The 20,751-nt window shown below is 39.0% G+C and overlaps 1 protein-coding gene across 4 annotated transcripts in view; it reads right to left on the reverse strand.

The window, feature by feature from the left end:
- The window catches only part of DTL (denticleless E3 ubiquitin protein ligase homolog (Drosophila)), a 67,104-nt gene that overhangs the window by 41,292 nt on the left and 5,061 nt on the right, over positions 1–20,751 (reverse strand). For 2 of the 4 annotated variants that reach the window (XM_011975788.1, XM_011975786.1), the window contains exons 2-4: positions 16,740–16,838; positions 13,970–14,031; positions 13,765–13,885 (exon numbers count right to left, since the gene is read on the reverse strand). Coding sequence is in view for 3 of the 4 variants with exons in the window: in XM_011975786.1 (XP_011831176.1) it covers positions 13,765–13,885; positions 13,970–14,031; positions 16,740–16,838 (282 nt within the window). In the remaining variant the exon portion in view is untranslated. Of the gene's footprint in view, positions 1–13,764; positions 13,886–13,969; positions 14,032–16,739; positions 16,839–18,392; positions 18,519–18,638; positions 18,688–20,737; positions 20,749–20,751 lie in introns of those variants that run through there. The other 2 variants (XM_011975787.1, XM_011975785.1) reach the window with 2 other exon arrangements.

Consider the following 20,751-nt stretch of genomic DNA (forward strand, 5'->3'; position numbering starts at 1 on the left):
CATGTTTTATACAAATTATCTCAATCCTTGCTATCAACCTTATTAGGTAGGTACCAAGAGAGGCACAGAGAGGGTAAATAACTTGTAAAGGTATTCCTGGCAGTATGAATCAGCTTACACTCCAAACCTCTAAACTGTATTGGCTCAGTATAAAAATATGGACCAGATCCGTATGAAGTTTGTGAAAGAGGCTGCCTCTGGGATGCAGTGGGATTGGAGAAGGCACTATAGGAGAACTTCAATTTATCTGTAATGTTTTATTCTTTAAAAGTAAGCCAAAAAACCCCCTGCCTCCTGTGTGAAAGAGTGAGCACTTAAAACTAATCCACTTGCATTAGTTGTAAATGGGATAAAACACAAAAACAACTATCTGAGGGCTCTGTGGAAACTGAATGAAAACATGCAATTTTGCTTACTGATATACATAATAGTTTACATATTTATGGGGTATATGTGATATTTTGATATCTGCCTGGAATGTGTTATGATCAAGTCAGGGTATCTGGTATCCATCACCTTGAGTATTCATCATTTCTATGTGCTGGGAACATTTCAATTCGTCTCTTCTAGCTGCTTGAAATATACAATATTTTGTAAGGTGACAATAGTCAGGTATCGAACAAGGGAACTTATACTTTCTATCTAACTTTATGCTTGTATCCATCAAGCAACCTTTCTTCATTCCACCCTCATACCCACTCACTTTCCAGCCTCTGGTTATCTATCATTTTATTCTCTACCTCCATGAGATTGTTTTAGCACCCACATATAAGTGACAACATGTGAAATTTATCTTTTGTGCCTGTCTTGTTTAACATAATGTTGATGTGAATGACATTTCATTCTTTCTTATGGCCAAATAGTATTCAATTGTGTATATACTACAATTTTTAAAAACTCTTTATTTGTTCGTTAATAGACAGATTGATTCCATATCTTGGTTATTGTGAATAGTGTTGCAATAATGTGACTGCAGTTATCCCTTTGATACACTGTTTCCTTTTGGCTCTATACCCAATAATGAGACTGCTAGATCAATAGTAATTCTATTTTTTTTTTTTTTAAGAAATCTTACTGTTTTCCATAGTGGCTGTACTAATTTACATTCCCATCAACAGTGTACAAGAGTTCTCTTTTCTCCACATCCTTGCCAGCATGTTTCGTTTAATAATAGCCATTCTAACTGGGTTAAGATGATATCTCACTGTGGTTATTAGTCACGTTGAGCAGTTTTTCATATACCTGCTGACCGTTTGTATGTCCTCTTTCATGAAATGTCTATTCATGTTCTTTGCCTACTTTTTTTTTTTTTTTTTTAAGACAGGATCTCACTGTCACTTAGGCTGGAGTACAGTGGTGTAATCACCGCTCAGGGCTCAGGTGATCCTCTCATCTCAGTCCCACCAAATAGCTGGGACTACAGTAGGGCACCACCAAGCCCAGCTAATTTTTTTGTTTTTCTTTGCAGAGTCAGTTTTGCCACATTGCCCAGTCTGTGTTTGCCTACTTTTTAATTGTTTTTTCTACTGTTGAATTGTTTGAGTTCCTTGTATAGATTCTACATATTATTCCCTTATTAGATGAATAGTTTGCAAATACTTCCCATTCAAAAGGTTTCGGCATGCAGAAGCTTTTTAGTTTAGTATAGTCTAGTTTATTTATTTGTTCTTACTGTCTGTGTTTTTGAGTTCTTGGCCATAAAATTTTTGCCTAAACCAATATCCTGAAGTGCTTTCCCTAAATTTTCTTCTAGTTTTGTTTCAGGTCTTACATTTAAGTCTTTATAATCCATCTTGATTTTTTATTTTTATTTTTTTTGAGACTGAGTCCCACTGTGTCAACCAGGGTGGAATGCAGTGGTGCTATCTTGGCTCACTGCAATCTCTGCCTCCTGTGCTCAAGCGATTCTTAAGCCTCAGCCTTCCAAGGAGCTGGGACTACCGGCGCGCCCACCACGCCAAGTTAATTTTTTGTATTTTAGTAGAGGTGGGGTTTTGCCATGTTGCCCAGGCTGGTCTTGAACTCCTGAGCTCAGGCAATCATCTGCCTTGGCCTCCCAAAGTGCTAGGATTACAGGCATGAGCCACCATGCCCAGCCTATCTTGATTTTCTTTAATATAGTGAGACAGGGGTACAGTTTCATTCTTCTGCATATGGATACTCACTTTTCCCAGCACCATTTATTGTATGTTCTTGGTACTTTTATTGAAAAATCAGTTGGCTGCAAATATATGGATTTATTTCTGAATTCTCTTTTCTGTTCCATTGGTCTGTGTGTCTGTTTTTACGCCAATGCCATGCTGTTTTAGCTATATTAGCTTTATTCTTTTTGCTTAGGATTGCTTTGGCATCTGGGTTCTTTTTGGCTCCACATAAATTTTAAGATTGTTTTTTCTACTTCTGTGAAAAATGATGTTGGTATTTTGATAGGGATTGCACTGAATCTGTAGATTGCTTTGGGCAGTATGCCCATGGGAAAATAATTTTTCCCATCCATGAGCATGAGGTCTCTTTCCATTTGTCTCCTCTTCAATTTCTTTGATCAGTGTTTTATAGTTTTCCTTGTAGAGATCTTTCACCTCTTTGGCTACATTTATTCCTAGGTGTTTTATTTTTTGGTAGCTATTGTAAATGAGATTGCCTTCCTGATTTCTCTCAGCTAATTCATTATCAATGTATAGAAATGCTACTGATTTTTGTATGTTGATTTTGTATCCTGCAACTTTTAATGAATTTATTAGATCTGAGGTTTTTTTTTTTTTTGGTAGAGTCTGGTCCTGAACTTTTCTTTGCTGGAAGACTTATTATTGCTTTGATCGTGTTATTATTGATTTGTTCAGGTTTCCTATTTCTTTCTGATTCAGTCTTGGCAGGTTGTGTCTTGTAATCTATCCATTTCCTCTAGGTTTTCTAGTTAGTGTATAGTTGTACACAATAGTTTCTGATGATCTTTTGTATTTCTGTGGTATCAGTTGTAATGTTTCCTTTTTCAGTTCTGATTTTATTTAGACCATCTTTCTTTTTTTCTTAGTTAGTCTAGCAAGTACTTTATTGATTTTATCTTTTCCAAAAACCAACCTTTTGTTTTTCTGACCCTTTTTCTTGCTTTTTAAGTCTTTATTTTATTTAGTTCTGCTCTGCTATTTATTATTTCCCTCTGTTAATCCGGAGTTTGGTTTGTTCTTGCTTTTCTGGTTCCCTGAGGTACACCATTAGATTCTTTTAAAGTCTTTCTACTTTTTTGATATAGATGCTTATTGCTATAAACTTTCCTCTTAGCATTGCTTTTATTGTATCCCATGGGTTTTGGTATGTTGGGTTTCAATTTTCATTTGTTTCAAGAATTGTAAAAATTTCCTTCTTAATTTCTTCCTTGACCCAAGTCATTCATACCATACTGCTTAATTTCCATGTATTTATAGTTTCTAAACTTCCTTTTGTTGTTGATTTCTAGTTTTATTCCATTGTGGTCTCAGAAGATACCTAATATTATTTCAGTTTTTAAAAATGTGTTGAGACTTGTTTTGTGTCTTAACATGTGGTCTATCTTGGAGAATATTCTGTTTGTTGATGAGAAGAATGTGTGTTCTGTAGCTGTTGGATGAAATGTTCTGTAAATATCTGTTAGGTCCATTTGGTCTAATGTGCAGTTTAAATCCAATTTTCTGTCTAGATATCTGTCTAATGCTAAGTGGGGTGTTGAAGTCCTCAACTGCTATTGCACTGGAGTCTCTCTCTCCCTTTAAATCTAATAATATTGGCTTTATATATCTGTGTGCTCCAGTGTTAGGTATATACATGTATAGAATTGATATATCCTTTGGCTGAATTATCATCATTGAATAACCTTCATTTCTTCTTACTGCTTTTGACATAAAGTCTGTTTTATCTGATGTAAATATAGCTATTCTTGCTTGCTTTTGGTTTCCATTTGCATGTAATATCTTTTTACGTTCCTTTATTTTCAGTTTATATGTGTCTTCACAGGTGAGATGCATTTCTCGTAGGCAGTATATAATTAAGTCATGTTTGTCTATTTGCCCAGTCTGTATCTTTTAAATGGAAAGTTTAACATGTTTACATTCAATATTATTGATATGTGAAGGCTTATTCCTAACTTTATTGATTGACTTCTGGTTGTTTTGTATATCCTTTGTTCCTTCCTTTCTCTGGTACTTTTTATCATTGTGGTTTCATGGTATTCTATAGTGGTAACATTTCAGTCTTTCCTCTCTCTTGTGTGTCTGCTTACCAGTAGTTTTTGTATTTTCATAATAGTAGACATTGTTCTTCACTTCCTGGTATAAGACTCCTTTAAGTAATTTTTGTATGGCCCATCTATGGTGATTAACTTCCTCAGTTTTTGTTTGTTTGGGAAAGACTTTATTTCTCTTTTATTTATGAAGGATAATTTTACTGGGTGTAGTATTCTTGTGTGGCAGGGTTTTTTGTTTGTTTGTTTTTGTTTTTTAATTTAAGCATGTTGAATATATCATCTCATCCTCTCCTGGACTGTAAGATTTCTGCTGTGAAATCTGCTGTTAGGTCTGGTGGGGTTTCTTTTACAGGTGACTAGATGTTTTTTCTTTGCTTTTAGAATTTTTCACTTTGTCTTTGACTTTTCACAGTTTGACTACAACGTGACATGGAAAAAAACCTTTTTGAATTATATACTTGTGGGGATCTTGGAGCCTCCTCTATGTGGATATATAAATCTCTTGCTAGACTTGGGAAGTTTTCACCTATTATTTTGTTAAATAGGCTTTCTAACTCTTTCATTTTATCTTTGTCTTCTGGGACACTGAAAATTCATATATTTGGCCACTTTATAGTGTCCCATATGCCATGAGAGCTTTAGTCATTCATCTTTATTATTTTTTCTCTAGTTTTGTCTGACTAGGTTATTTTAAAAGATCTTCAATACTTCTTCAAGTTCTGGGATTCTTCTGCTTGATCTAGTGCATTGTTGAAGCTTTCAAAGGTATTTTGTATTTCATTCAATGAATTCTGTAGTTCCAGAATTTAGCTCTATTTTATAATACCTATCTCTTTGGTAGATTCTTCATTTCCTTAATTATTTTTCTGTTTCTTTGTATTGTCTTTCAGAATTCTCTTGTATCTCACTGAGCTTCCTTAGTGTCAATATTCTGGACCACTTTTCCAGGATTTTGTGAATTCCTTTTTGATTGGGATTTGTTGCTGAAGAATTACTGTGTTCCTTTGGATGTGTCACATATCCTTGCTTTTCAATTTCTCTGTGTTTTTATGTTGATATTTGTGCACCTGGTGTAATAGTTGCTTCTTCCAATTTTTTGAATTTGGTTTGTAGTGGAGAACATTTTCCTGAAGATGTATCTATGGTGATGGTTGGAAAGGATACTTGGCTTTGGTTCTGGATGCATGCAGTAGCATAGTCTCTACCATTCCTTTTGGCCATAAATAGAGTCAGTGGTATCTGTGGTTTCATTGGTAGATTAGAGTGTGGTTGTTAGTGCAGACTGGTTAAGTTTTGCCAGAAACTGAAATACCAGGTAGGCCAGTCTTCAGGCCTCAGTGGTGGCAGCAGTGGTCTGAGCCTGCTTGTCCTTTGGCTCCAAGGCAGCATACACTGGCACTGGTGTTAATGGATCCAGGCAGGTAGATTCTTGGGCCTTCAGATGGCTTACTCAGGTATTGGAAATGGCAGCAGTGGGCCAGGTAGGTGGGCAAGTTCTTGAGCCCTTGGGCAGCAGGTGTGGAGTGATGTGGGTGATGACAGTAGCAGTGATGAAAAAATCCCCTGGAACCCAAGTGTTCCATACTAGTGCTGGCAGTGGCTGTGACAGGTTGGGCAGGCCAGTCCCCAGACCTGCAGGTTGCACGTACAGGTTGATGCCAGCTGTGGTGGTAGCAGCAGATTGAGTAGGCCCAACTTCAGACTCTAAGAGGAGTGCTCAGGCACCACTGGTGATGAACTGAACTGGGCAATCCTCAGGCTTCCCAGATAGTGTGCTTGGGTAGTGGCGGGTATGAAGCTAGGCTGGGTAGAACTGCCCTCGGTGACCCTGGTGGTGCCTGCAGGTGCTGGCTATGGAAGGCAGGGGTGGGGTGATCCCCAGGCTTCCGGTGGAATGCTCAAGTAAAGGGCAGCAGCAGCTATGCTGCAGTACTGACATGGAGAGTGGGGTTGCTTTCCCTGGGAGTATCCATAGGCAGGCAGTAAAGGGACTGGGCTTCGCTTACACCTCTGCCCTGCGGCAGCTCAGAGTGGTGGTGGTTGCAGGCAGTGGAATTTGTCCTTGGGAAGTGTGAAAATGTGCAGCTGCCCCTCCATTCCAGGGGAATGAGGTTGCTGTGTGTGGCTCCTAATTCAGCCTGGGTGGCAGGGCAGGACACAGTCTGGTGGGGGCTGGGCTCTGAAAATCAAACTGTGTTATAGCTGCTTAGGACTTGGAGGTTTGTGGGACCCAGTATATCTCTCTGGAGCAATGCCTTCATGAAGTCTCCAGGCAGCTCCCTATGTTAGTCTCAGGGTCCATGAGCATCAAAGGGGTCTCCCATGGCTATTATTATTAGGGTTCACAGTGGGTATTTGGGCTGCTGTGTGTCTCACTTCCTCTTTCCCTGCATAGGAAGCCTCTCCAGATTCCTAGCTGATCCCAGTCAAATAGGCTGCTTTACTTTTCTCTCCTTCCTTGCTTCCAGAGCTTCTTGTCACTTCCCTGTTGAATCCCAGTGTTCTCCCTTAGATGATCTATTTGAAGTGTGATTATCTACGATCTCACTATCACTATAATATCTCACTATTTGGGTTCCACTCTGTGAAAGAGGTGAGTGCCAGATGCATCTAGTCAGCCATGTTGAAACCATTCATCTAATTCAGCACTTTTTAAGTGTCAGGCACTATTCATTCCTTTTAACAGCTTTGGTTGTACCGACTCTCACTCAGGTTCATTTTCCCCCTCTTTTGTTGGAATTTGTTGCCTAAAGTAGAAACTGTTGTTTGGGGATAAAATTTACTCCTCCCTTTAAGTTACCACTTTCCTCCTTTTTTTTTTTTTTTTTTTTTTGGTATCTCGTTCTGTCACCCAAGCTGGAGTGCAGTGGCACGATCTTGGCTCACTGCAACCTCAGCCTCCCACGTTCAAGCAATTCTCCTGCCTCAGTCTCCCAAGTGGCTGGGATTACAGGCATGCACCACCACACCCTGCTAATTTTTTATATTTTTGGTAGAGATAGGGTTTCACCATCTTGGCCAGGCTGGTCTTGAACTCCTGACCTTAGGTGATCTGCCCACCTCAGCCTCGCAAAGTGCTGGGATTATAGGCATGAGCCACCAAGTCCAGCCCACTTTCCTCTTAAACACACAATTTTTGGAGGAGAGTCAACATCTTTAGCAAATGATTGGCCTGAGATTAAGTTACTGGGTTTTTTGTTTTGCTTTTTTTTTGTGTGGTTTTACCTTGAGGACAGCCAAAGTTGCAGCATTAATACCAGGCAGCTAAAATGCAAATTAAAAAATCTGCCATCTTTCAAGCCAGAAGAACCAGGAAAAGGAGACTGGGAGCAACAAGAACAGTCAGAGAGTGAAGGGATGGGAAAACCTGGATACAGCTAGAGAAAGGGAACCCATGGAATTATGATTCCATGTTTAAACTCAGTCCAAGTCTCTGGCTAACCCCTGTACAATATGGGCAAGAGAAACTGAAAGCAGTTTGCAACTGAGGCTTAAACTAAAGAAAATAATTGAGATAAGATCCACTGTCCTCCTGTAGGTGTGATAGTCTTCAATTTGGATCTAAACAAGTGAACTGCCTGTTAAAAAAGGAACACCAACTCTTTTCTAAGCAATATAACAGAATCTAGAATCCATCATACCATTCACAATGTCCAGAATATAATCTTAAATTACTTACAAAGAGCCAGGAAAATGAATTATTCTCAATGGAAGCCAATCCCAAGATAATCCAGATGTTGATTTATCAGATAAGGTTGTAAAGGATACATATCCATGTTAAATGAGTTAAAGAAACGTACACTTGGCCTGGGCAACATGGCAAAACTCCATCTCTACAAAAAATACAAAAATTAGCCGGGTGTGGTGGTATGTACCTATAGCCTCAGCTACTTGGGAGGCTGAGGTGGGAGGATCACTTGAGCCTGGGAGGCAGAGGTTGCAGTGAGCAGATTTCACCACTGTACTCCAAACTGGGTGACAGAGTAAGACCCTGTCTCAAACAACAACAATAACAAAAAAAAAAAAGGAAGAAAAAAATATATACATTTGCAATCAATAAAAAGATGATAAATCTCAGCAGGAAACAAACAAATGAAGGTCAGGCACCGTGGCTCATGCCTGTAAACCCAGCATTTTGGGAGGCTGGGTTGGCAGATCCCTTGGACCCAGAAGTTCAAGACCAACCATGGGTGAAACTCTATCTCTACAAAAAATACAAAAAGAAATTAGCCAGGCATGGTGGCATGCACCTATGATCATGCTACTGCCCTCTAACCTGGGCAACAGAGCAAGACCCTGTCTTTAAAAAAAAAAATAAGAAAATTTTAGAACTGAAAACCAGTATCTGAAATGAAAACATTCACTTGATAGGCCTAAGAACAGACTGGAGAAAATTGAGAAAGTGAACTTTAGGACAAATTAATGGAAATCATTCAATTTGAAGGAGAGAAAAACAGAACTGAACATTATGTTAAATTAAAGAAGCTCGTCACACAAGATCACATATTGTACCATTCCATTTGTATGCATGTGTATAACGGGCAAATCTATAGAGACCGAAATTACTATAGTGGTTGTATAGGGTTGGAAGGAATGAGTGAAAGTACTGCTAATATGTTCAAGTTTCTTTTTGGGTTGATGAAAAGATTCTACATTTAGATTGTGGTGATAGCTGCACAACTCAGTGAATAAACTAAAAACCACTAAAACGTGCACTTTAAATGGATGGATGTTATGGCTTTTTCAGTTTATCTTAAATTTAGGATAACTGAAAAAAAAGAAAACCTCAAGGACGCATGGGATAATTTAGAAAAGTCAAATATATGAGTAATTGAAAATATATATATACATATGAGTAATTAGGGTACCAGAAGAAGCAGGGAGGAGAGAAAATATGAATAAATTAGGCAGAAAAAATATTTCTTTCTTTTTTTTTTTTTTTGAGTCAGAGTCTCGCTCTGTTGCCCAGGCTGGAATGTGGAGTGCACACTCACGATCTCAGCTAACTGCAACCTCCACCTCCCAGGTTCAAGCAATTCTCCTGCCTCAACCTGCTGAGTAGCTGGAATTACAGGTGCCCACCACAACGCCCAACTAATTTTTGTACTTTTATTAAAGATGGGGTTTCATCGTGTTGGCCTGGCTGGTCTTGAACTCCTGACCTCAGGTGATCTGCCTGCCTCAGCCTCTCAAAGTGCTTGGATTACAGGCCTGAGTCACCATGCCTGGCCCAGAAAAAATATTTCAAGAAATGATAGAAAAATTCCCTATTCAGTAAAAAGGAATTTACAAATACAAAAGGCTCAGCAAGCTTCAAATAGGAAAACTGTGAAGGGAACCATGACTAGACATACCACAGTCAAACTGCTAGAAACCAAAGACAGAAAATCCTGAAATTAGTCAGGAAAAACAGCATATTATATACAGGGAAATGATTTTAACAACCACAGAGTTTTCAATGAAAGCAGAGATGATAGTGGAACATCTTCAGGCAATGAAAGGAAAAAAAAGCTGTTGACCCAGAATTTCATATCCAACAAAAATGTCCTTCAAGAATGACGATGAAATAAGGACATTTTCAGATAAAGAAAAACAAAGGTAAATTATTACCATCAGACTCGCACTATAAGAAATGTTAAATGAAGTTATTCAAGGAAGTGATACCAGAGGAGAGGAAAAAGATGGCATTGCCAGGGAGAAATCATGAGTTCAGGAAGGAAATTGTGGGTTCAGTTTTTGCTATGTTGAATCTGAAGTACCTGCAGAAAGCTTAAGGCTAGGATTATAGATCTGGGTCAACACAAGCAGAATGAAAAACAAAACAAAACTGGTATAGATGAAACTGTCCAAGAAGGTATAGGTTGAAAGCAAAAAAAGGCTAAACACCAAATCCTGGGCCTTGCTAACACTTCAAGCTAGGTAAAAGCAACTATGAAAGAATAAAGAGAAAGCAGAAGGAGTACCAGAGGGAGTGGGATATCACAGATTCTAAGCAAATACTTTTACTGGAATTTTATAAACACTAAAAGTGTAACATATTAGAAACACTAAAAGTGTAGCATATTATACAAGCAGAAGAAAAGACCTGGAAAGTTTCACGCTTTCTGATAATTAGATAATAACCTTAGCAAGAGTGATTTCAGGAAGAGGGCTAGATATGGAAAATAGATTAAACCAAATTAAAGGAGATGGAAAATATGTAACAGTAACTAAAAGAGAACACAGGGTTAAGATATTTGGGAAAATAGGTCACAGGCATTCTTGAGTCTTTCCTAAGGAGAATCAGCCAATAGAGAGGGAGAACTTGAAGATACAGGGTAGTGGGGATACATGCAATGGGGGAAGGTCTTGGGAAGAATCAAGAATGTTTCTCAATTTTAGCTACACATTGGAATCCCTTGAGGAACTTTAAAAAAATAAATGCCTGGCCCATTTCCAAGAGATTCTCATTTAATTAAAACTTGAGAATGATGAGAAAGAAGGTTCAAATATAGGTAAGTTTGTAGGAGAGGAAATAGAAATAAATTTATAATCAATTTTAATTTTCCACTAAAGTTCTAATACTTGCCCTTTTGCCACACAAAGCACTTATCTGAGTCCATTTTCTTTGCTTTTAGTTGGTAGATACTTAGGGAAGGCAAATTCCGTTAGTATGACTATGTCCAGTTAGGATTATTTGTATCCTACCCAGGTAGGGTGGGAAGAACTGGACCAATGATCTTTTCTACCATGCTACCTACAAAAACCCCCACAAAACACTAAGTATTTATATGGTCCCCTGATTGATTATAGACAGATCAATTGATTTAATTTATTTTGAGACTGGGTCTCACTCTATTGCCCAGGCTAGAGTACAATGGCACAATCATAGCTCACTACAGCCACAAACTCCTGAGCTCAAGCGATCCTCCCACCTCAGCCTCCCAAGTAGCTCGGACTACGGGTGCATACCACTGTACCAAGCTAATTTTTTATTTTCTTAGATATAGGGTCTCACTATGTTATCCAGGTTGGTCTTGAACTCCTGCCTCAAGCCATCCTTCTCAGCCTCCCAAGTTGCTGGGATTATAGGAATGAGCCACCATAATGAGCTCAGATTAAAAAAATAAAGCATTCATATTTAACCTCACTTTTATGTCTACAATATTTTTGTGACCTAAATAGAATAGGTATTTATCTCACAAAATTAGAAAATGAAGGCCCAAAGAGGTAAAAATCACTTTGCCCAAGAGTCCAGAATAAAACAAAGGGCTTCCATGTTTAGTTGCAAAGGTTTGTCCTGTAAGAGGGCTTATGGCTGATGGAGTGAATAGAGCTATTATCTGTTCTGTTTTACCAAAACAAACCACAGGGCTTGGAAGTAGTATCTGATCAGATTAATTTACACTAGAGCACCTATGGACTACTGAAAGCCATGAAAAAAGCCACCTGCCCCAATCTCTAACTCAGTGCCTTTTCTTCTACAGCTCATTGTCATAAGCTGGTTCACATGCAGAGTTGTAAAAATCAAACAAAAGGACCAAAAAATATGATGTTTTCCATTATTCTGTAGTTAGGTAAATTTTCATTATTTTAACATTATTTTTACAAACTCAGAGTGAACTCTGACACAGGAGTGTAGAAAACTAGAACACAAGCATACCTAACTACTTAAATACGTTAATAAAGTTATGCAGAAATAAGAAAAATCATGCCATAGTTCTCCTTAAAGGTTCCAGTTTCAACTGCAACCACAGTAGATTAAAACCGACTTTCTTAAAAGTCCAAGCCAGGCTGGGCATGGTGGCTCATGCCTGTAATCTCAGCACTTTGGGAAGCCAAGACGGGCAGATCACTTGAGGTTAGGAGTTCAAGACCAACCTGGTTGACATGACAAAACCCTGTCTCTACTAAAAATACAAAAATTAGCTGGGTGTGGTGGTGCACGCCTATAATCCCAGTTACTCAGGAGGCTGAGGCATGAGAATTACTTGAACCTGGGAGGAGGAGGTTGCAGTGAACCGAGATCATGCCACTGCATTCCAGCCTGGGCAACAGAGGGAGACTTTGTCTCAAAAAACAAACAACCAGTCCAAACCAGCTTAACCTCCTAAATGGCTCAGGTGAATAAATGAAAACATTTGATTTTTAAAATAGAGTATTTTTTTTAAGTGATAAAGGAGATTGTAATGTCTGTCATTATTATTCAGAGATTAAAGTCAGATTACTTCAGAGACTCCTTTGAGATAAATGTTTGTTGGTCCATTAAAAAAAATTTATTTACTGAGAAACAAATGGAAGGAGAAAACAAAACAAAACAAAAAACAGAAATGAAGAGCTTATTCAGACACCACTGATACATTTTTCCCTAGCTGCCATAGTACTGCGCTGTGTTATATCACTCTTAAATCTTCCTTGTCCATTATAACAATAAAATAAACATAGGAAAATCAATTTTAAGTAATAGTTGAAAACATAATAGAAAATTGGACCATTTGGCCGGGTGCAGTGGCTCACGCCTGTAATCCCAGCACTTCAGGAGGCTGAGGCAGGTGGATCATGAGGTCAGGAGTTTAAGACCAGCCTCGCCAAGATGGTGAAACCCCGGCTCTACTAAAAAACAAAAATTAGCTGGCTGTGGTGGCGGGCTCCTGTAATCCCAGGTACTTGGGAGGCTGAGGCTGATGACTGCTTGAACCCGGGGGCTGGAGGCTGGCTTGAACCCGAGGGGTGGAGGCTGCAGTGAGCCAAGATCGAGCCTCTGCACTCCAGCCTGGGTGAAAGAGCGAGACTCCATCTCAAAAAACAAACAAACAAACACAAAACAAAAAACGGGCCATTTAAACCAAATACATGATAAATTGTTAGGTAGAAAATCATGTTCAGTTTATCAGCCTTATAGCTCATTTAGATTTTACAAGTAGAGTTAATGAGTGCCCAGTACAAGGTTTTAACTTCAATGAACAATCAAAGTTAAACAATGGTATCGTAGCTGTTTATAAATCTTCACCTTATGTGCATGACTATATAAAAATTTACCAAAGACTCTTGACTTTCAGAGACAAGCTAGAGATAATGTCCAGAAGAGTGGGCCTAAAACCAATTTAATTTTATTAAGGTTTTCAGTCATATTAGAATCTTAATCACCTGGCTGAGTGCAGTGGCTCACACCTGTAATCCTAGCACTCCGGGAAGCTGAGGCAGGTGGATTGCCCGAGCTCAGGAGTTCTAGATCAGCCTGGCCAACATGGTGAAACCCCATCTCTACTAAAAATACAAAAAAATTAGCTGGGCATGGTGCTGTGCGCCTGTAGTCCCAGTTACTCCAGAGGCTGATGCAGGAGAATCACTTGAACCTGGGAGGCAGCGGAGGTAGCAGTGAGCCGAGATGGTGCCACTGTGCTTCAGCCTGGGCAACAGAATGAAACTGTCTCCAAAAAAAGAATCTTAATCATCTAGGTAGGTAAAGTAGTAACTTTGATAGGGGAAAGGGTAGAAACAATTACAGGTTCTTACCTCCCCACTGTAAAGAAGGTTAAGGAGATGAAAGAGGATAAGCACAAACCTACCTTTCTCAAACTTAGAAAAGGCAACTGACTTGAGGCTGCACTGATGACCTTTGCACGTTCCAATCAGCTCACCAGCTTTCACATCCCAAAATTTGGCTGTTTGATCACCTGCTGCTGTAACCTTTCAAAAATAAGGTAAGCACAATTTAACAAAGCAATCCCTTATCAGTATTTACCCAGATCCTAACGAAATAAAGTCACTTACAAGTTTAAGTTCACCAGGAACCCAGGCCAGGTCAAAGACGGCATTCCAGTGAGCCATCCATTCTAAACAAAGAAAATGGTAAATGTGAAATGTCTAAATTGTATTCTGTGGTAGCCATATTAATAGAAGTTTAAATGCCTGGAAAGCTGTAGTAGTAAAAAGATCAGTAGTCGATCATTAAGAGAAATACAAATCAAAACCACAGTGAGATATCATCTCACGCCAGTCAGAATGGCAATTATTTAAAAAGTCAAGAAACAACAGATGCTGGCAAGGCTGCGGAGAGACAGGAATAGTTTTACACTGTTGGTGGGAATATAAATTAATTCAACCATTGTGGAAGACAGTGTGGTGCTTCCTCAAAAGACTTAGAACCAGAAATACCATTTGACCCAGCAAACCCATTACTGGGTATATACCCAAAAGAATATAAATCATTTTATTATAAAGATACATGCATGCATATGTTCACTGCAGCACTATTCACAATAGCAAAGACATGGAATCAACCCAAATGCCCATCAATGATAGACTAGATAAAGAAAATTTGGTACATATACACCATGGAATGCAATGCAGCCATAAAAAGGAATGATATCATGTCTTTTGCAGGGACATGGATGGAGCTGGAAGTTATTATCCTCAGCAAACTAATGCATGAACAGAAAACGAAACACTGTATGTTCTCACTCATAAGTGGGAGCTGAACAACGAGCACACATGGACAACGAGCACACATGGACACAGGGAAGGGAACAACACACACTGGGGATTGTTGAGGGGGAGTATGAAGAGGGAGAACATCAGGAAAAATAGCTAATGCAGCCGGGTGCGGTGGCTCACGACTGTAATCCCAGCACTTTGGGAGTCCGAGGCGGGCGGATCACGAGGTCAGGAGATCGAGACCATCCTGGCTAGCTCAGTGAAACCCTGTCTCTAATAAAAATACAAAAAATTAGCCGGGCGTGGTGGCAGGCACCTGTAGTCCCAGCTACTCGGGAGGCTGAGGCAGGAGAATGGCATGAACCCGGGAGGTGGAGCTTGCAGTGAGCCGAGATAGCACCACTGTACTCCAGCCTGGGTGACAGAGCAAGACTCTGTCTCAAAAAAAAAAAAAAAAAGCTAATGCATGCTGGGCTTAATACCTAGGTGATGGATTGATAGGTGCAGCAAACCACCACGGCACACATTTACCTACGTAACAAACCTGCACATCCTGCACATGTACTCTGGAACTTAAAATAATAAAAACAAAGATGCACACATAAAAAATCAGTAGTCAGCACCCTTTGGCATGAGCAAAGATAATTTGTGGACTCATAGAAATTACACATTCCCTTATTTACCAAATGAGAACTAACATCTGATGTCAAATTCCTTTCCATGAGTTCACTAGTAATATATTCTCTAAAATGGAATCTTTCTGAAACATATTCCAGTTCAAAAATCTTCATGATACTGGCTGGGCACAGTGGATCACACCTGTAATCCCAGCACTGGGAGGCCGAGGCAGGCAGATTACTTGAGGCCAGGAGTTAACCAGCCTGGCTAACATAGTAAAACCCCATCTCTACCAAAAACAAACAAACAAACAAACAAAAAACAAAAATAAAAAGAACTTCATGATGCTCTCTGAATGGAATGTAAAATACTTTAGTTTGACATTCAACATTTTGCATTCTTCAGTCTTTATCTTGGTTGCAAGCCTCATCTCTCACTGTTTTCGATATCTTATTCCAACCAAATTGGTCATTTTCTATTTTATTATATCCTACGCTTTTCCATCTCTAGACCTTTGCTAATGCTTTTCCCTTCACCTGGAGTACCCCCTTCCATTTCCACTGGTCTAAATACCATAGTCCAACTCAAATGCCCCATTCTTCATAAATTTTCCTAGCCTTCTTTACTACATGAGAGTTTTCTCTTTGACACCAGTGTGTTTTCTTTCTACTTCTGTATAATTTATAGCCTTTGTTTTATTTATTTCAACACTTGACTTATAGGTTCCTAATTATCAGCTTCTTAAGGTTAGAACTTTGCTTTATACCTGAAAAATGTTTGATCAATATAAATATTTTAAAGCAACACTTCTCTAACCACATTAAGTGTTAAAGATTCAACTTTTTGAAGGAATTGTTTTTAATCCTAAAATGTATTTTTCTTAACTTTGAGTAAAGGCATTGTCATAGTTAACAGTTATTGACAGATAGGTAGTCCACCATTCACATCTAACCTGGTCCCTAAAAAGACTTAATCAGAAGTTAACATAATCGGGAATGTGTTATATATACTTCAGATGTTTGTCCCTTCCCAAATCTCATGTTACAATTTAATCCTGAAAGTTGGAGGTGGGACTTAATGCAAGGCATTTGGGTCATGGGGGTGTATCCCTCATGAACAGATTAATGCCCTCCCTAAGAGGTGAACAGATGAGTGACTTCTCACTCTATTAGTTCCCTGGAGAGCTGATTGTTAAAAAAAGAGCTTGGTACTACCCCTTTCTCTTGCCATGTAACCTCTGTATTCATGGGCTTCTCTTTGCTTTCTGCCATGAGTTGGGGCAGACTGAGGCCTTCACCAGATGTCTAATCTTCTAGCCAGCAGAATCATGCACCAAATAAACCTTTTTTCTTTATAAACTACCTAGTCTCAGTTATTCCTTTGTAGCAACACAAGACAGACTAAAACAGAATGTGTTCAAATAATAATACACTTGAGGATCTGTAAAGTTTTTTAAATGTTAAAACAAAAATTGTAGACCTAGACTTACCTTTGAAGCACTTCTTTCTGAAAGTTTGTGATTCAGTGTTATACAATCGAACAAAGCCTTCTTCATTGGCAACTGCTAGTACATGTTCCATATTGGGAGCTAAAGCAGAAATAAAGAATAAAATATATGAAGAGTAACACAAAAATTTTTTTTTTTTTTAGACGGAGTCTGGCTCTGTCGCCCAGGCTGGACTGCAATAGCACGATTTGGCTCACTGCAACCTCCACCTCCTGGGTGCAAGTGATTCTCCTGCCTCAGCCTCCCAAGTAGCTGGGATTACAGGCATGCACCACCACACCCAGCTAATTTTGTATTTTTACCAGAGATGGGGTTTCACCATGTTAGTCAGGCTGGTTTTGAATACCTAACCTCAAGTGATCCACCTGCCTCAGCCTGCCAAAGTGCTGGGATTACAGGCATAAGCCACTGCGCCCAGCCACAAAACTTTTTAAGCTTCCTCAAAACCACCAAAATTTTCTTCACATAATCTCTTATTTAGAGAAGGGCTAAATCGAGGGTTGTACTTAAACAAAACAGGACTGGTACTGGCCAATGGCAAACAAAAGCATATGATGATGTAGGCCACCAGCAGGCTGAGTCTATTAGTTTTGTTTGTTTTTTTAAATCATATTTTTATTTACGTATTTTTACCACAATCATGACTACGTAATAGTCTATTAGTTTTTATTTGTTTTTGAGACGCAGTCTCCCTCTGTCACCTAGGCTGGAATGCAGTGGCGTGATCTTGGCTCACTGCAACCTCCGACTCCCAGGTTCAAGCGATTCTCTTGCCTCAGCCTCCCCAGTAGCCGGGACTACAGGCATGCACCACCACGCTCGGCTAATTTCTGTAAGGAGTCTATTAGTTTTAAATTTCCTTTTCACAACTTTTTCTCTCCCCTCAAAACGATTATGGGTGGAGATAGGTACTTCCATTTCTTTCTTTTTTCTTTTTTTGGAGATGAAGTCTCACTCTGTCACCCAGGCTGGAATGCAATGGCACAATCTTGGCTCACAGCAACCTCTGCCTCTCAGGTTCCAGTGATTCTCTTGTCTCAGCCTCCCAGGTAGCTGAGATTACAGGCATGCGCCACTACGCCCAGCTAATTTTTTGCAATTTTAGTAGAGATGGGGTTTTACCATGTTGGCCAGGCTGGCCTCGAACTCCTGACCTCAAGTGATCTACCTGCCTTGGCCTCCCAAAGTTCTGGGATTACAAGTGTGAGCCACTGAACCCAGACCCGCCTTGGCCTCCTAAAGTGCTGGGATTTCAGGCGTGAGCTACTGAGCTTGGCCCAAGTACTTCTACTTCTGTTCATGTATTCCCCAGTGAGTCACAGAAAGATACATTCTACCAGATCAAAGGGTATGTATCTACTGGGTAAAACAGTTTTCATTGTAGCTGAACCTTTGCAACCATTTCCTTATATTGGTTTTTTAAAAATGGTGCTATAATAATCCTATGCTTTAGAAGAAATATAGTTACGCTAATGATGCATAGAGATTAAGAAAAGTCTATTTTATAAATCAAAAGACAACAGTTTTTACAAAAACTCTAACATCTACCTAGTTTACTTTTTGAAGTATATTTGCCCTGTAAATGTGAAATAGATCATTTCTGTCCAAGCCTTGCCTAGAGAGTAATTCTCTTACCAGAAGAGAAGGTACATCCAAAAGGAGGAACCGGGACTCCCGTTTCTCCATAAGAAGTGTGTTCATCATTACCACTGCATTGATAACCAGTCAGAAGGGATTGTAGAGGGTATTGTGAAGACCATCCTAAAACAAGACAATTCCTTATAGAATTCCAATAGAGCATCACATTTCAGCATTTTTAACAAATCCAGAGGTAAATATTTGTTCTTAAGAAACTTTAGATATTAACATAGATCCACTTACTATTAATACCTATGGAAGACACTGTTTCTGGTATTTCCTTAAAAGAGTCCTAAGGAAAAAATGAAAAAGCACTTCCAACTTCTGGGGAGGTATAGCTTTGGGCTTACTATCTAAAATGAAGACTCTCACTAGCACATTGAGATTAGAAGAAATAAGAGGCCTTTGCATATTAAGAAAGATCTTCCTCCTTCTCCTACCAAAGAGACAACCACAAAAGCATTCCATTAAAACTGTTATCCCTTTCTATTAAATTCTTATGCTGGAACATCATACAAAATCCAGTGGTCAAAGAGCCAAAGAAAATAATATATATCAATGCAACTACTATAGCCAGTAACATATTCACCAAATTTACTTTCTTTTTCCTTTAGTGCTGAAATTGTAGGAATCTAAAATGTTAATAGCAATGCTTATAGTATCTTAAATGATATTAGAGAAATTGTAAAGTGAAGCGTTATGTACCTACCCCTAGTAAACATTTAGTTAGCCCTGGCTAGTGGCAGTGGGTCAGGCAGTCTTTACAGGAGGTCTTGAAAGATGGGTAAATTTTCACTGAATTTAGAACAGAGAACAGGAAACTCAGGGTGGAAGAAAAGTTTATTCTGCTTGGGTCAGAGATCTAACGTGCACTATGGTCCTACATAGTAAGATATCTTCAGAGATTTGTTTTTATCATACTGATTTGTGGTCAAGACATTTTAAACATATAAAAGAAACATTCATTCAACAAGTAATTACTGAAAACCAAATGTTCAATAAGCATTGGAGGAAACACTGAGTTTACAATCTATTGAAAGCATAACAAACTCACATTTTAGGGTACTCTGAATTCTCATTTTTCATCAAAAGTACTATGTGGAGAATACATCCTAGCTTGACATAACCTCAGACAAATCTACATTTGGATGTTCATAGACATAACCTGAAGGAATCAATAGAAGGGCACCAAAAAATTTAATCCAAATTTAATAATTAGTTCTGGGGCCATCGTGTCATAATTTCAACATCAGATATCATTGTAAAGGAGCTGTTAAAGACCACTAAAAGAATGCAATAGGCTGGGCGCATTGGCTCATGCCTGTAATCCCAGCACTTTGGGAGGCCGAGGCGGGAGGATCACGAGGTCAGGAGATCAAGACCATCCTGGCTAATCCGTGAAACCCCGTCTCTACTAAAAATAAAAACAAAAACAAAACAAAAAAAATTAGCCAGGCATGGTGGCAGGCGCCTGTAGTCCCAGTTACTCAGGAGGCTGAGGCAGGAGAATGGCGTGAACCCGGGAGGCAGAGTCGAGACTGCGCCACTGCACTCCAGCCTGGGCGACAGAGCAACACTCTGTCTCCAAAAAAAAAAAAAAAAAGAATGCAATAGTTACGTTGAGTTCACAAGTATTAACCTACAGGATAAGTGTGTAAAAACAAAAGCCTCTGTTCAAAGGTTATGTAAATATACATGTTTTGGAATTAAAAAAAAATCAACTGCAAAATGCAAACTCAAAAGGGACTTTTGAACAACTTGGTTGAAATGAAGATGATACACTCCAAAAAACCTGCAATTTTTTACAATTAAACAATGACTTTAACTCTGGGTCACTGCCTACAATTAACATCCAAACACCAATGAATGGTGAGTGATTGGTCCTTGCCTACTCCTCTACTTATGCAATCCCTGCAGTACACACTTCACTGATGAACCACCCTAAGCTAGTTTTGGATCCTTATTGTGTTATGAACATGAAACTGTAATGCTTATCTCCACAACACATTTGGAAAAAGCTATTATTTCCTCATTGTACAACTTAAGCCCCTAGAGTTACATGCACATATTCCAAGTAGTATACAAGAACATGAGAGTTTTCAGAGACTAAATTTCCAGATACAGTAGTCACCCCTCATCTGTGGTTTCGCTTTTTGTGGTTTCAGTTACCTATGGTCAACGATAGTCTGAAACTATTACATTGAAAATTCCGGAAATAAACAATTCATAAGTTTTAAATTGTGTGCCATTTTGAGTAGCAAGAAAATTTCACACTGTCCTACCCTGACCTGTCCAGGGTTATGAATCATCTGTGTCCAGAGTATCCGTGCCATATACGTTACCTGCTCTTTAGTCA

Source organism: Mandrillus leucophaeus, unplaced genomic scaffold, assembly GCF_000951045.1.
Source record: "Mandrillus leucophaeus isolate KB7577 unplaced genomic scaffold, Mleu.le_1.0 Scaffold159, whole genome shotgun sequence".
NCBI lineage: Eukaryota > Metazoa > Chordata > Mammalia > Primates > Cercopithecidae > Mandrillus > Mandrillus leucophaeus.